This window comes from Coenobita brevimanus, chromosome 97 (genome assembly GCF_032717465.1).
Source record: "Coenobita brevimanus isolate Jiangsu-jjx chromosome 97, ASM3271746v2, whole genome shotgun sequence".
Taxonomy (NCBI): Eukaryota; Metazoa; Arthropoda; class Malacostraca; order Decapoda; family Coenobitidae; genus Coenobita; species Coenobita brevimanus.
The window spans coordinates 32151617-32169642 of record NC_137050.1 but is presented as its reverse complement, the minus strand read 5'-3'; the positions used below and the strand labels follow the sequence as shown (position 1 = coordinate 32169642).

The following is an 18026-nucleotide window of genomic DNA, read 5'->3' as shown; positions in this document are numbered from 1 at the left end:
TACCAGCTTTTCTAGTATCTTACCAACATTGGTCAGTGATACTGGTCAGTAGTTGAGCGGATTCTGTCTATTCCCATTCTGGAATAGGAGAACAATGTTTGCTTTCTTCAAATATCAGGTAGTTTACCTTGACCTAAGGATTCCTTGAATATTAAATATATTGGTCTACTTAACTCTTTTGCACATTAATGTAGCACCCAACCTGAAATTTCGTCAAGATCATATGCTTTTCATCCATCCATCCATCATCCAATCCTGCATTGCCCCATGAGGGGCGTAGGAGCCCGGGGCTAGGCAGTTGGTCCCGACATTTAAGATGAGAGTGACCACCCTCACTCATCCCTAAGTGGCATTACATGAGCAATCAACCCCAACCACCCCTTGGATATAAGCCTTCACTGGTTCAATCCAACTGAAGCGAAATAATTGCCCACTAAACCACCAGGCGCCAAAATTTGGTTATATGGTTACCACCCAGGGTAGTAAATGGTTTTCTGGTGTACAGGAAACCATTTGGCTAGTCACTCTGTGTAGAGTCACCCACAGGCAGAAGGAAGAGGAAAGAATGAAGGAAAGAAAGACAGAAGAGGGAATGTAAAGTCACCCGCAGGCAGAAAGACAAGGAAAGAATGAAGTAAAGAAAGACAGAAGAGGATGGAAGGAAAGAAGGATGAAGGAGAGGAAAGGGCAGACACTCGAAAGCAGCACTACAACGCTGCTTTTTTTTTTTTTTTTTTTTTTTTTTTTTTTTCCCAGACGCCATGTATCCCAAGCGGGGTGGCCAAGGGCTTAGAGTTAATTGTTTTTACAGGGAGGGGCACTAATCCTCCACCAACCCCACTTGACACGTTCCTTTGTCTAATTTAGTGTAATTAACTCTTCCTGTACTTCTTTTTCTGATATTTGTATATCTGGTATATAATATGTGTGGGGATGCATGTTCCATATCATCCCTCTCAAAATTTTCTTTTGTAAAAACTGATTGCAAATTTTTATTTAGTGCTTCACAAATATCTTTTTCTTGTGATTAGATGATCCCCTCGTCCGTAATGAAATGTATTTTATTTTTAAAATTGGTTTTGCTTCAGATGTAGCTGTAACATAGCTTTTATCTACAATCTCCTCCTCAAACTGTCTTTGAGCTTCCTCTTTATCCTTGTATAATAATTTCTTGCCTGTTTAGAGTTGTTATATGCCCTCTCACTATTGTGTCTTCTGTATCTATTCCACAGCAAGTCTCTCTTCGCGTTTGATTTTTTACATTCTGTATTAAACCATTTTTTTATTTTCATATCTGTTTCTCTGTGCTGAGGGATGTAATTTTGGACTCCTATTTAATAAAAATCATAGCATTTTCTAAACGTATCATTTAAACTTTGCCCTCTAGGCTCCTTTTCCCAACCTATTTCTAAGAAGTACTTCTTCAGGTCATGGTATCTGCTCTTTTTGTAGTTTAGACTCTTTTTGTAACTCTCCTTACTAGTAACTATGTCATAAGCAATCGTGAAGTTGCAATTTAATACTGCATGGTTGCTTTTCCTGAATGGAGGGTGATACATTATATTGTCAGTATCATTTTCTTGCCTTGTAAATATAAGATCTAGTACTTATGGATCATCAAGTCCTCTTTTTCTGTTTTTTTCCTTTACATGCTATGTTAGGAAATACTCCTGCATAAGCTCCAGGAGCTTTTGATCCCAACAGCTTTCATGGCTTCTTACATCTAAAGTATTCCAAATTATATTTGTATTGAAATCCTCAGTTAATATAATTTTTTTAGATTCCTCTTTCATTCTATGTAGTTATGTTCTTAAACTCTGAATTGTACTTTCTGCCAGGTCTTCATATTCACCTCTTTCCCAAGTGTTTCTTTTGGGTGGTATGTACAAACCTGCCACAAATACTTTCTCTTCATATGTGGTAATCTCTAATGCAATCAGTTCTACTTGTGAGGGTATATCTAGTTCTACTTCTCTAACTTGTAGCTTTTCTTTGTTAAGATTATAATTCCTCCTCCTTTTCTCAAATTTCTGTCTCTTCTCCATATACTGTACAGTATTCCTCTAAGTTTGGGGTATTTGACATCTTTGGGGTTAATTTTGTTTCAGTTAGGCAGTTTGTGTGTGTGTGTGTGTGTGTGTGTGTGTGTGTGTGTGTGTGTGTGTGTGTGTGTGTGTGTGTATGTGTGTGTGTGTGTGTAATTCACCGGGTTGGTCAGGATCACCTGATGGTCGTGATCGTCAGCTTTTACCCTCCCAGAAGGGAGCTGAAAGCTCATATAGTCCGATCTAAGGGCAAGGCTGTGACCTTCACACACGCACACACCCGTCCCCTTGCTCAAGGGGGACAGTAACCACCCACTTCGTCTGTGAAACTTTTCGCAACCTGAGCGAGGCGCGAACTCCCGTCTACCAGATGGCAAGCGAGAACGTTACCACTGCACCAGCAAGCGGTGTGTGTGTGTGTGTGTGTGTGTGTGTGTGTGTGTGTGTGTGTGTGTGTGTGTGTGTGTGTGTGTGTGTGTGTGTGTGTGTGTGTGCGTTTACCTAATTATGACATACAGGAAATGACCTCATGAGGTCCAGTCTCGGTTTCTTGGTAAGTCAAATTCTGCTTTGAACTAATTTAAGCTTTTAGACTGGATGATCCCTTTGTCCAGGCTTTCACAAGTCTAGGCATCTATATGGAAATCTATATTTCTTGATATCGTTCAAGCAACTTGGCTTTTTTAGTTTCATTCCATGTCCTCTTGTTACTCTCCCATCCCATACAAACAGATCTCTTTCAATTTTTTCTACTCTTGTTCTGGCCCTGAACACTGCAATCATGTTGCCCCTCTCTCTCCTTTCTTCTAAGGTAGCAGGTCCAGTTTTTCCAGCCTTTCCCTGTACGACAGATCTGCCAGGCTAGAGACCATCTTAGTTGTCGTTACAGTAAAAGTCCTATTATTCGGCAGCTGATTTTTCGGTAGATCCGACATTTCGGCAGTTTTGAGAAATAGTCCCATTTACGAAAATCATTGATTGTTCGGCATATGTCCTGAATCATCTCGGCAGTCTAAGAAGTGATATCTGTGGATTGTAGGCCTAATGTTTCATTACACTTCTGTATGTTCATTAATTTCTATATTTTTATTCAGATTCAGGTATAGTACTGTATTGATTACAATATTGCACAGTATCATACACTACAGTAACCACCCCCACCAAATAAGCGAAGGTTACGTTCCAAGCCCCCACGCTAATTCTTGAAATTCTTTCATTCTTGATGCCTTCATGAAAATGACTTACCGGTAATTGAGTAGCCCATGACACTGTAATGCATTACCCATAAATAAATGTTGCTTGTTAAATCAGTTTCCCCGTTGTTTTTAGCTGTACGGCTGTGACAGCTCTAGTATTTTTATTCCTCAGCATAATGGTGGGACTGTCCTGTTTAACTGAACCTAACCTAACCGAGTTTAACTGTATTTAACCAAACCTAACCTAGCCTAAAGTCAGAAAAATACTTAAAAATAAACTGGAGGAATATGAATTGCTAAGGTCTCTCTGATGAAAGTTAAACGTACATTTAGTTCTCATTCTTTTGTTTGTTTTTGTGCTTAACGTGAAAGTGAGAGCATTGATGCAAACGATAATATATCCCATTAACCCCTTAATAACCTCCGACATTGAACAACCTCTTACAGTGCCAATGTCAGTGATGTAAGTTAATGTGAGCTATAAAGAAAACTGAACAATTATGGGGAGGGAACGAAGGTCACTGGTATGTTTGCATGACTACGCTACGATTCCAAGCAGTTAGGCGGTCGGTTAATCTCAGATGTTTTCGCCCATTTGGTAAATACACCGTAACTTTATCAATCTTTCCGTGACTCATAGCGAATCATAGCATGGGTTTAGGAAGCTAAATAACACATTGCTAGGTGAGCCAGATGATTATCTTCCCATCTTTAAGAAAAATAAACTGATTTCAGAAGAATGGAAGAACTTTACATACTCAGAGAGGGATTTAATTTCTTCCATTTTCTTATAAGATGTGAAGATAATCGTCTGGTGCACCTAGAAATGTGTTATTTAGCTTCCTAAACCCATGCTATGATTCGCTATGATTGACTGGAGAATTAATAAAGTTACGGTGTATTTACCAAATGGGCGAAAACATCTGAGATTAACTGACCCCCTGATTGCTTGGAATCGTAGCTAGAGTCGTGTAATCATACCAGTGACCTTCGTTCCATTCCCATAATTGTTCACAGTTTTTCCATAGCTCACTAACTCGACATCGGTACTGTAAAGGGTTGTTCAATGTCGGAGGTTATTAAGGGGTTCATGGAATACATTACTGTTTCCATCAGTACTCTCCTTTCACATGTAAAAAAAAAAAAAAAAAAAAAAAACGAACAAAAGAGTGAGTGCTAAATGTAAGTTATAACTTTCATCAGAAAGACCTTACCAATTCAGATCCCTTTACTTTATTTTATGCAATTTTCCGACTATTTTATTTTGTTTGGAAAAAGTACTATATACAGTACTCACTCCAAACATATTTGTAATAATATAAGTAGTGATGAGTTCACCAATACACGTGATATACTGAGCTGGTAGGTAATATTCAGTATCATTTCGGCCATCCAGGAAGTGTTATCTGACTTGTATGCCTACTGTGTCATTACACTTGTATATGTTCACTAATATATATATATATATATATATATATATATACATATACTGTATTTCAGATTCAGGTATAGTACTGTATTGATTGCAGTATTGTACAGTATACAGTACTCTCTCCAAACACAGTTGTAATACCGTACCGTAGGTGGTGATGAGTGTTCACCAATATATTTAAGGTACTGAGTGGGTAGGTTTTTGATTATTCGGCAAATCTAATTTCTCGGCATCATCCTGGTCCCATAGATGCCAAATAATGGGACTTGTACTGTATTTGTATTTTCTTGATCTTGTTCTTATCTATCTTTCTATGTGGGGATCACATTACTGCCGCATATTCCAACCTGGGGCAGGTCATGGTCACTATCAATTTTTTCATCATCTCCTCATCCATATATTGAATTGCTACTCTACCTCAGTCGAGAGATTATACGTCTCTCTATCTTGTTAATGTGGTTTTCAGGTGACAAATTACCCAGGACCAGCATTCCCAAGTCCTTCTCTTCTCTCACTTTTGTAATTGGTTCATTACCTATCAAATAATTCAGTGATAATCTCTTGGTATTTTTACCAGTTTTCAATACAGAAGAACCCCGGAATTTGTACACAATTCGTTCCTGGAGGCTGTACGAGCTGCGAATTGTTAAAAAATCGAATCATTTTTTTCCACAAGAAACAACGTATTGTGCATTAATCCGTTCTTTAGTATGAATGAACAGTAGATTTCGCTATACCATAATGAATGGCAAGATCGGAGACACGGGTTCCACTTTCAAACTTTGCAGTGAGTTCTTTTTTCAGCTCAATTGTTCTCACTGCTTTTCTTTTAGCTCCAGCTGACTCACTAATCTTCTTAGGGCCCATGATTATGTACAATTTTCTAATGAAAATATGTAATTTATCACAAAGTTTAATGGAGCCTGTATGACTGATGCATAGCTGGTGTAAGAAAAAGCAGGATTGGCCACCACGAGGCATCTACGACGCTGCGTCTCTCAGTGCGAATAGCTGATCGCTGTACGAAAACTGGAGTGATTTTTGGACAAAAAAGCTGTACGAAAACCGAGTTGTACGAGTAGAGAGGCGTACAAATTCCGGGGTTCCACTGTATTTCACATTTTTTTTGCACTAAATTTCATTTCCCACATCTGACTCCAATCATGAATCCTATCCAGGTCCTCCTGCAGCATTTTACAGTCTTCTTCAACTTCTACTCTCCTCATAATCTTCGCATCGTCAGCAGACAGACTTGCATAACTGTTCATTCCTTCTACCATATCAATTACGTAAATCAGGGACATATGGGCGTCAACAACGAGCCCTGTGGGACTCCACTTGTTACTTCCCTCCATCCAGACATCCTGTCTTTTATTACTGTCCTCATTTGTCTGTTTCTCATGAAGTCTCTCATCCACTCTAAGAGCCTCCCATTCAGTCATCCCATTGTTCCAATTTGCACATTAGTCCTTCATGGGGTACCTTGTCAAAGGCTTTTCTCCAAATCTAAATACTGTACACACAATCCACCCAATTCTCACTCTCCTGTAGAACGTCTATCACCATTGAGTAGAAGCTCAACATGTTGGAAACACATGACCATCCATTTCTGAATTCAAAGTAACTTTCTGCCAAAATGTCCATCTCCTCCAGATACTTTATCCATCTGTCTTTCAGGATTCTTTCGCACAATTCTGTGACCATGCTGGTCACGGACACTGGTCTATAACTCAGGGGTTCTTCCTTGTTCCCTCTCATACAAATTGGTGCCACACTGGCCCTCTTCCATTCCCGAGGCACCTTCCATTCCTCCAGAGAACACACAATTAAACCATGAATTTTTATCTGCCTGTTGTCCTCTGCATTCCTTTAATATCCAATTAGACATCCCATCTGGTCCTGGGGCCTTCCTCATATCTTGAGTCTCCAATAATTTGTATACTTCTTGCACTTCAACTTTACTTACATCTTTTAACACTACAATTCTAGTTACTCCCTCCTCCACAAAATCACTTTCTCTAGTGAAAACTGATTGGAAGCATTTGTTCATTATATCAGCCTGCATAACCGCATCTTTATAGACACTTCCTTCTACTTTTAGCTTACTGATTTCTTCCTTTTGTTTCAAATTTGCCATTGACAAACCTATAAAACAGTTTAGGTTCTTCTTTAAATTTGACAACTACACCTTTTTCAAAGTTTCTTTCTTCCTCTCTATGCATTCTCGTATATTCATTTCTAGTTCTTTTGTATTCTTCCTTTGCTCTATCATCACCTCTCTTTCTCCAACTGCTCCATGCATTCTCTCTCTCTCTTTTTCTGCTATCATACACATTTTGTTGAACCAGTTATTTCTCCAGTTCTCTTTCCCAATAACTTTTGGTACATACTTTTCCACACCCGCATTACAGAAGTTTAGAAAGATATCCCACTCCTGCATCTCTAGTTTCCCTAAATTCTCATCAATCCACTTCTTCGAATAATTTTCTCAGTCCTGTGAAGTTTGCTTTCCCAAACTTGTATTTTCCATGCCTGTATAGCTCATCTCGTCTCCTCAGTTCCTTCTATCGTTTGGAACTCTATCACTACAAGATCACTTTTTCCTACAGGACATATTTCAGAGATTCAACTGCATCTAGTTCTTTGGTTAGAATTAAATCTAGTCTTGCTGCTGTGTCATCACCTCTAAATCTTGTCTTTTCTTTGACCCACTAGGTCATTACATTGTCCTTTGCTATACTGAAGAGTATACTGCCCCATGAATCTTCACTACTTCCTGAGTCCCACTCCTCCCAGTTTACCTCTTTACAATTAAAGTCACCAATCAGGATTATGTTGTTGCTTTTCTCAATCATTTTCTGTAGGTCTGACAACATTTTCTGATATTCCTCCTCATTTCATGCCCTTCTCTTGGGGGGAGGGGGGACATATGCTACTGCAATGTCTCTCTTGTCTTTCCTCTGGGTTCTATGACCATGTTTATCACTTCAGCCATACCTTCGCCCAGTTCCACACTATCCACATTTAGGCTGTTTTCCACTGCTATCATCATCCCTCACCCTGTTTTTTTCATTTCTATCTCTTCTCCATAGTTAGTATTTCCCATCTCCCATTTGGATTTCAATATTCTCTCTTAGTTTGGTCTCTACAAAGCACATCATGTCTGGCTCATTTACCCTCAAGAAATCATTTATTTCTAGTGTTGCTGACATAAGATCACTTACATTAGCACATGCTGTAAAGAACATGCGGGGTTAACAATGGGTCGTTTTCCCTTTCATGCTGACTGCCATCAGAACAGCAAGTAAAAGTACAACCCATCCCCTTAACTCCCGGAATTGCATGCATAACAACAAAGGGTGATATAACAGCTAATTTCCTTAAATTATATCTTATTAAAATCTAGGTTATAATCTTATAAAGTACACACATTCTCCAGCCTACTTAGGACCACCACTACTATTAAATACTGAGAATACTCAAGACACAGGTGAGTGGGGTGCAAGAAGTAGGGCTCAGAGGTAGGTGTAGCAAGGTAACTATGAGGCATGGTGTCCACCAAAACATCTCCTCACCCAGGCATTTCTTCCACCTCCCCCCAGCACCTGTGCCCTCTTTAGGAGGGCAAAATAACCTACAGATCAATGGGAAGTATGAGTATGAGAGGGGATCTTGCCCAGCTCTGCTCGGCGTTGTGTTAGACAAAGGCGAAGGGAGCCCGCTACAGGGATGAGATGAGGGAAAATTCCATTTATCAACTTTATCCTTAGCTAATTTGGTAGTATGAATTTAATACCGATATAAGAGGGAAGGTTATAGAATATGATTGGTATCATGCACTCATCTGTTTTTAGTAATTCCGTTTTACTAGGATTTTAGGAAATTAAGGGGAAAGTGGAAAGTTACATCACACCAGAAGAACAGTGATGGCAGGTTCACGGGTATTTGAGTTAAGCACGGCAGGCAGTTCAAATCCAATCTCATGCCCATTGGATTCATGCAGCCTTAGTATTAAAGTAAGTACAAATATTACTGTGCCTATTTTAGGTAACAGGTGAGTGAAGGGAAGTCTTACTCGGAACTTATAAATGACCTCTACAGACTACTGGCACCAGTACAATGCCACTTTCAATCTTTTTGCATTGTTTTTTATTCTGTCCTCCTCTCTCCCTCTCTCCCTTGGTACCACTTCCTCAATTTCAGATCCATAACTCTCTAATAGAACTGTCTTCTCTTCCTGTTTTCTCTGCTCATTTTTTTCCTTCATTTCCTTAACAAGTTCCTTTATCTTAGCTCTCTCTCCTTTTGCAGATAATTCTGAATCCCTCCTCATCTGTTAGTTTCCATGTCTTGTTGATTATTTCAATTACTGTGACCTGAGATTGAAATTTTACTTTAAGGGGTCTTGCCCCTCCCTCCACATATTTTCCCAGCCTAAACACTTCTTTGATCTCCCCTTGGGCTTCGTCATTTCCTTCACCTTTCTCAGGTCTTCCTTTTCTCATTCTGACCTCACTGACATCGATTTTTCTTTCAAACCTGAGATAATCACACATTTTTTCTTGTCTCCTGCATCTCTGATATGTGATTCCATACTTTTTAGTATCTTCACCACTTCCTTCTCCACCTTTTCCTGGTGTTCCTTTCTCTGTTGTTCTAAAATCTCCTTAAAACTTATTTTATCTTCTTGTTGAGTTTTCTTCCACCCCTTGTGGCGTTCTTGGATTTCCTTGATATGTTCCTTGTGCATCTTAGTTTTAGATTCATGCTCATCAAGTTTATGTTTCATCTTGTCCTTTTCCTCCTCCAGCTTCTGATTTTCCCATTTAAGTTATCTTATTTTAGTTGTGGCTGATTCATTAAACACTTTTAATTCAGACACCTTTCCCTCTTAGTCAACACTGTGTGAGCAGACACTCTCTAACTTATTTCTCAACTCCTTTATCTCCTTCTCCTGTTCCGCGGTTCGTTCTTGTAATTCATTAATTATTGCCCATAACTGTTTTAATTCCTGGGCATTCTTCTAAGCCATTTTCTCCACACTTACAACTTGTTTGGTTCAGCTTGATAATTCCGTTGTTTTGGTTTTCGTTGGACAACCCCACAAACTCACTATCTATCTATCTATCTACTGCCAGATGCCTCAATCCCGTTTGGGGTGGCCACAAACAAATCGCCTCCAAGTCGCCCTGTCCCCCGCCATTTCACTACCCTGCTCCCAACTCACACCCCCCTCTCTCATATACCTCTCCACCCCATCCCTCCATCTCATCCTCGGCCTCCCCATCCCTCTTCCCCCCTCCACCTCACTCACATACACTCTCTTCGTCAGTCTTTCACCCTCCATCCTCTCCACATGGCCAAACCACCTCAGTGTGTTCCTCATAACGCTCCCTATCACATCCACCTCAACACCACAACGTTCCTTTATATCCTCATTCGTCCGCCTATCTCTCCATGTGACTCCACAGGCTCCTCTTAAATAACTCATTTCCACTGCTCTCACTCTTGACTTGTGTCCTTCCAACAACGTCCAAGCTTCACTTCCGTACGTTAGAGTTGGTATCACAATACTGTCATGTAGTAACTTTTTCACTTCCATGCTCACTTCCCTGTTTCTTATCACTCCTTTCAAAGAACCAGCAACCTTTCTTCCCTGCTGTACCCTTTCAAGCACTTCACTCTCCAAACCTCCATCCTTACTCATCACACTACCCAAGTACTTAAACGTACTCACATTTTCCAATTCCTCACCATCCAACCTCGCTGTAAATTCACTGACTTCACCTCTCTCAAAGACCATCACTTTACTCTTCCCTACATTCACCTTCAGATTCCGTTTCTTACACACTCTCCCAAACTCATCCACCAAGCCTTGCAGCTCCCCTTCGTCTTCACTCAACAACACAGTATCATCTGCAAACAACAGTACGGAGTTTCCAAACACTATCCTCTCTCACCAGGGCCACTCCAACATCCACTACCCTACCTTGTACCTCTTTTATTACCCCATCCATGTACAGATTGAACAACCATGGAGACATGACACATCCCTGTTTCAACCCAACTTTCAAAGAGAAAAATTCACTTAGTTCACCATCCACACGCACTGCAGCCTTCGCACCATCGTACATACTCTTCACAGCATTCAACAACTTCCCATCTACTCCATATATTCTTAACACTTTCCACAATCCTTGTCTATACACCCTGTCATATGCTTTCTCCAAATCCATGAAAGCCGCATACAACTTCTTTCCCTTCTCTAGAAACTTTTCCACTAAAGATCTAAGAATGAATATCTGATCTACACAACCTCTTCCCTTCCTAAAGCCTCCCTGTTCTTCTCCAACTAATTTCTCTGTTCTTTCTCTAACTCTGTCAATAAGTATCCTACCATACACTTTTCCTATTATACTAAGAAGACAAATGCCCCTATGATTACCACACACTTCTTTTTCCCCTTTTCCTTTGTACAAGGGAATAATAATACCTGACTTCCAATTCTCCGGGACTCTACCTTCCTCCGAGGCTAATCTGCACATCTTCCACATCCATTCTACTACTATCTCTCCCCCATGCTTCAGCATTTCACCACACACTCCATCAATTCCTGGGGCTTTCCCAGATTTAACTTTCTTCATTGCTTCCACAACTTCTATCCTACTGATTTCTTCCTGTCTTCTCACCTCCTTTCTTCTCCCAGCCATTCCCCAGCCACTTATACTCGCATTACTTCCATCCTCTACGTTCAACAATTCCTTAAAGTGTTCTCTCCATCTGCTTACTTTTTCTCCCTTCTCCACTAGTAATCTACCATTTTTATCTTTCACTCCCCTGCTAACTTCACTTCCACCCTGTCTTACTCTTTTCACCTCTTTCCAGAACATTTTCTTACAGTCACTCCACTTTACACTCAAATTCCTTCCAAATTCCTCATCCACTCTCTTCTTACTATCTCTTACTAATATTTTCACCTCTCTCTTTCTTTCTACATATAACTCTCTCTTTCGCCTCTCAACTTCTTCCACGCCCCTATTTCTCATCCATTCATTGTATGCTTTCTTCTTTTGTGCCACAGCCTGTTTCACCTCTTCAGTCCACCACGCTGTTCCTTGCACCCCCCTCCGTCTTCTCTTCCTTCCACACACCACATCACATGCTGCACATATTTCTTCTGTAAATATGCTACACACACCTTCCACGTCTCCCATCTGCTCCAATTCATATTTGCCCAATCGTTCCTCCACTTCTCTCTTATACTCTGCCTTTTTCTCATCCTCTTGTAACCTTTCCACTCTCCTTGCAACTACTCCTTCCTCTCGTCTTTCCCTTCTTCTATTACTCCATCTTACTTGAATTCTAATTCTGGCCACCACCAAGTAGTGGTCAGAAAGTCCACTCCCCCAACCTCTATAAACTCTTGCATCCATTACACATCTTCGCATCCTTTCATCCACACACACATAATCAATCATTGTCTTCCTTTCATTCAGTTCACCACCCACCCTTCTCATCACTCGCCATGTATACCTGTGGATCATTTTATGCCTGAAGAGGGTATTGGCTAACACCAACCCCCTCCCAGCACAAATGTCCACTAACGCACTCCCATTCTCATCTATCTCAGCAGGCACACCCCACTCACCAACTATTTCATCCACCTTCACATTCCCAACTTTACCATTCATATCGCCAATAAAAAACACTCTCTCATTCCTTCCAAACTTTTCCATGCACACTTCTACATTTGTCCAGAACTCTTCTCTCACTCTTCTAGCACGATCTTGCGTTGATGCATACACACACACAATCGCCCACATTTGTATTCCAACTTTCAACTTTACCCACACAATCCTTGACCCAACTGATCCATACTGTCTTATGCTCCTCTTCCATCTTTTACTCACAACTATACATACTCCTTCCTTTGCCCTCTCATTCTCACCTACTCCTGCACATATACCCCATCCATACTCCCATTCTCTCACACTTTCTCCTCTCCATTTTGTTTCAGTTATTCCACATACATCCACTTTCGCACCCTCAAGCACCTGGACAACCTCTCTCTCTTTCACCTCATCATTCGCTCCTCTTACATTCCAAGTACCCATTACCAAGTCCTTTGTCCGGTACTGGACTGCTTCTCTCCACCATGGCACAATCATACAAAATTTAAAACTGTCACTGTGTTTTGCTCTCATTTGACCAACACATCCAGCTTATTCTCACTCAAATGAGACAGGACCACCACTCATGCATTCAATTCATGTATTCACACTAGGCATGCTTTCTTTTCGCCACTGATTTAGCAATATTTTCCCACGATCTGCATGGTGCTCCGCAGCTGATGACATCGTGCGTGTGTGTGTGTGTTGTTGGGGAGTGCTGTTTATGGTGAGGTGTGGAATGTGACTATATTCTGCTGTCCGGCTTGTGAGAAGGGTCACAGCAGATTTGGCTGAGACTAATGTGAGTCTGTTTGTGGTGACCCATTCATGTAGTCCGCTGAGCTAAGGTTGGAGGATGGGTGCAGCTGTGTTTGCATTTTGGTGTGTACGTGTTTGTGTTATAGCATCTGTATAGAATGCTATGTGTATTTGTGGTGTGTGAGGTGTGGGTATGCCGTGCATGTAAACATTAAAGATCATACAGGACAAAACAGATCCTTGGGGGACACCATTTTGTGAGGTTTCTGCTGTTTGATGACTAACCTGCAAAAGTTACATGTGCACATCTGCCTGTTAAATAGTTTGCCAGTCATCTTCTTGTTTTATTGCGCATATTTGTGTTGAGTACTTTGTTTGTGAGGCTGTGGTGGCGGATGGCATCATAAGTTTTGCTAATGTCTAGTGTGACTAGGAGCGTTCTGTGTGGTGGCCTAGCTGAATTGATGCCATCAAGAACTCTCTTGTGTAAGGTCTGTAAGAAGAGTATTTGTGGAGTGTAGTTGCGTAAAACCACGTTGTGATGGGGCTAGGGGGTGTGAGGTGTAAATAATTGTAATACCTGTCATTCAGTGACTTTCGAGGGGGTGCAGAGTGTGATGGGGCAGTGCGAGGAAGGTAATGTGCGGTCTCTGTTGGGTAAGGGGATAGTGATGATAGTACCATGCTTCCAGATGTTGGGAATTATGTTGTGTGAGTAGCTGTAGTTTGATATCCTGGCGCTTGTATGCCTTATGGTCCAAGGTGTTTAAGGTGTATCTTGTTTATATTGTCTGGTCCACAGGCAGATGAGTGCTTAAGGTTGCTAATAATGTGCTTTGTCTGATCAACCATCCGTTCTAACCAGTGCGCGGCACCAGCATAAATAACTGGGTAGAAAACCACATGCATCCTCAGCTCTCTCCAGTACTGTATATACATACATAAATAAAAAGTAAATTATGTTTCTTCTTAAGGAATCCCCATAATGAGAGGATAGAAAGCATCTTCTGCCATGGTACAGAAGATGCTTTCTATGGATGTGGTGCTAAACTACAGTAAGTGCCAGAACCAGCTAATTATTGGACTACCTAAAAAAAAAAACTATGATGTGTCTCAGTTTGGACTTTCACTCTTTTAGTGGCCGAGTTTTCTGCCTAAAAGTGATGACTGTGCAGCTAACAACCAAGCATGTAGCCACATTTCACTCTCATGGTGGTACCTCCTAAGCTTGATGGTTACCAAAGATCCATTATATACTTCAGTTCAGTACATCTCCCGTAAAAGCATAACCCACAAAAACTATTTACTTGCCTGTTGAATTCAACACAGGAAACATCAGCTCCAAGGGATAGCTTTTTCCCTGGGATGATAGGTGTAGCAAGATTATTCACATCCCACACTGTCACCTCTGAATCTGAAGACCCACATACCACAAAATTGGCCTGAAAGAATTCATGAAATTAGTCTTAGGGTATGCAGCAAAAATCATTCATCTTCCAGTACAGAAAATAACTCAAAGAAACTATTCACACTGACAGCATCATAATCAATGAAAATGGAGGAGTCAGTGGAATAATTCAGTGTATCAGGAATAACAATTTGAAGATCTCTTTCAACATGAGCAAATTGGTGACTCAGCAGTCCTGTCATGCATTCTTGAGGTGAACTTATTGTATGGTATATTTCAATATATTAAACTGTCAATACAGTATCTGTATTGTAACAATGGAGGAGTCTAATATGAGGGCAGCAAACAAACAAATGTTCATATTTTGCTTTATTTTATCAAGCTGTTCATCAGTTGTCATTTTCCTGTGTGGCCCCCGAGTTATGCAACAGATTTCCATTATCACATGAGACAGATGACTTCCACTGACTCTCTTAAGGAGTAGTTCAATACCCCTTTCTTTTTTCACAAGCTATAATCTACTGAGAGATGTCGGGCTGGATGATTACAGGGTTAAGTTGTTGCCACTTTTGCTGATGGAGTTTGTATTGTGTATGAATAATATCACAATTACTGGAACTGTAAAACTGAAAATTTGTTCTGAGCACAAGCACATTCCATTAAACTTGAGTTTTTTTATAGACAAAAGACCAAATTACAGCAGACCCTTGATTTACAAAGAACCAGTATGCAATAAATTGCTTGTATGATGACAGAAAGTTTGGTCCTTTTTTTTCATTACACAACTCAATTTTACTTATACAATGGAGGGATGCGATGACAAAAGGGGATGCATGGAAAGGTATGGTGGAATGAAGAGGTAAGAAAAGGTATGGAACAAAAGAAGAAAGCATGTAGTGAGTAGATGAGGTGCAGAGGCATGGAGGAAACTGAGAGACAGAAGAGAGTGTTTTGTGTAGAGAGGAAGAGTGAGGCGAAAAGATTAGTAAGAGAGTGTAAGTAGATAGTGGATGACAAATATGGAAGGAATTTGAGAATAAAGAGGAGGAAATGCATGAAAATGTTCTGGAAGCAGGTAAAGCGAGTTAGACAGGGTAATAAAGAAGTTAGTAGGGGACTGAAAGATAAAAATGATATTTTTTTTTTTATGTGAGGAAGAAGGAACCAAAGGCAACGAGCCTGCAAAACTATTCCTTCCAAGAGAAAAACAAAATATAAGAGAGAGCCAAATTCAAGATCTGATCATTTCCAGATGCCTGGACACACTGCGTTTGAAAAACTGGAGATCATAGGAAGTAGGAAATACAGACAGAGGAAGACAGTTCCAGAGTTAACCTGTTGCGTAAATGAAGGACTGGGAGTAACGGTTAACCCTTGCATTAGAGAGCTGGACAGAAAAGGGATGAGAGTTTGCTGCTAGACAGGTGCTATGCGTCCGTCGTAGGGGTGGAGAAATGCATGCAGACAATTCAGAGGAGCAGTGACCATTGAAGTAGCGATAGAAAAGAGATAAAGATGCAACAGTGTGGCGAAGAGACAAAGGTTGAAGGGAGTCAGTAAGAGGAGGAGAGTTAATGAGGCAAAAAGACTTTGACTCCACCCTATAGAGAAGAGCTGTATGTGGGGAGCCTCCCCACACATGAGAGTTGTACTCCACACAGGGGCAGATAAAACCCCTGTATAGAGTCAACAATTGTGCAAGGGTAAAGAAGGAACGGAGTCGGCTTAGCACACCCAATCTCTTGGAAGCAGATTTTACAAGAGATGTAATACGAACTTTCCAAGACAAGTCCCAAGTAAATGAAACCCCAAACATGTTCAAGGATGATGCAAGATTAAGCTGAATATTATTAAACATTATTGGGTATACCTGTGGAAGATTTTGTCGAGTTGATAGGTGCAAAAACTGAGTCTTTGATGCATTAAAAACAACAAGATTATTTTTACCCCAGTTAGAGATATGAGCCAAGTCAGACATTAGGTGTGCCATTGCCTCATCCCTTGTTTGTTGAAGTAACTGCTGAGATGGACGTTGGGGGAATCGAATGGAAAGGTGAAGGGTGGAGTCATCAACGTATGAGTGGATAGGGTTAGATGTACAGCTTAGAAGGTCATTGATGAATAAAAGGAAGAGAGTTGGTGATAGGACAGAGCCCTGAGGAACACCACTGTTGATAGACCTAGGAGAAGAATGATGGCCTTCTACAACAGCGGCTATAGAACGACCAAAAAGGAAGCTAGAGATGAAGGCACAGATAGAAGGATAGAAACCATAAGAGGGCAGTTTGGAAATTAAAGATTTATGCCAGACTCGATCAAAAGCCTTAGAGATGTCAAGTGCAATGGCAAAGCTTTCGCCAAAGTCCCGATAGGAGGATGACCAGGAGTCTGAAAGGTAGGTGAGAAGATCGCCGGTGGAGCGTCCCTGACGGAACCCATACTGACGATCAGAAAGAAGGTTGTGATAGGAAAGATGCTTTAAAATTTTTCTATTAAGAACAGACTCGAAAACTTTTGAGATACAGGATGTTAAAGCAATTGGACGATAGTTAGAGGGTTGGGAATGGTTACCCTTCTTTGGGACTGGCTAAATGAGAGCAAACTTCCAGCAAGAAGGAAAGGTACAAGTTGACAGACAAAGGCAAAAGAGTTTGCCTAGGAAGGGTGTAAGCACAGAAGCACAGTTCTTGAGAACAACAGGAGGGACTCCATCAGGCCCATATGCCTTATTAGTATTGAGGCCTGTGACAGCAGAAAATACATCAGCTGAAGAAATTTTAATGTCAGCCATGAAGAAGTCAGAGGGGGGAAGTGATGGAGGAACAGCACCGGAATCGTCTAAGGTGGAATTGGAGGAGAAAGTCTGAGCGAAGAGATCTGCTTTATCAGTAGAAGAAATAGCTACAGAGCCATCAGAGTAGAAAAGAGGAGGGAAGGATGATGAGGTAAAGTTGTTATAAAGGTTTTTGGCAATGTGCCAGAAGGAGCGGGAAGAATTCGAGTTAGAGAGTTGAGAGCGCTTAGTACGGATGAAATTATTTTTAGCAGAGCAAAGAACAAACTTAGCACGATTCCAGGCAGAAACGTATAAAAGATGTGATTCAGGGGTGGGTTGGCTCCGGTACCTTTTATAGGCCCTCTCCTTGTTGCGGACAGCATTAGAACAAGCGTGATTAAACCAAGGCATTCATGCATTAGTCAAAGGATATGAGAAAGGAATGAATGCTTCCATGCCCGAAAGAATAACCTCTGTAATGCGCAAGGCACACCCAGATGGCTCCCGGCCACAGAAGCCATAATCATTCCAGGGAAAATCAAAGAAGTACTGCCTGAGGGCCTCCCAGTCCGCAGCTCCAAGGTGCCACAGATGACGTTTCTTTGGAGGGTCTGCATGCCGTACTGGAGCAATAGGACAGGTTAAGGTGATAAGGTTGTGATCGGAGGAGCCCAACGGAGAGAATAGATTAACAGTGTAAGCAGAAGGATTAGTTGTAAGGAAGAGGTCAAGTATGTTGG

General features: G+C 40.9%; 1 protein-coding gene across 1 annotated transcript in view; it reads right to left on the bottom strand.

Annotated features, from left to right (window-relative positions):
• Nucleotides 1-18026, bottom strand: part of Sec31 (COPII coat complex component secretory 31) — a 485856-nt gene that overhangs the window by 428057 nt on the left and 39773 nt on the right. Inside the window, exon 4 of the mRNA XM_080283301.1 lies at nt 14414-14544. Within this exon, the coding sequence (XP_080139427.1) occupies nt 14414-14544 (131 nt within the window). The remainder of the gene's footprint in view (nt 1-14413; nt 14545-18026) is intronic.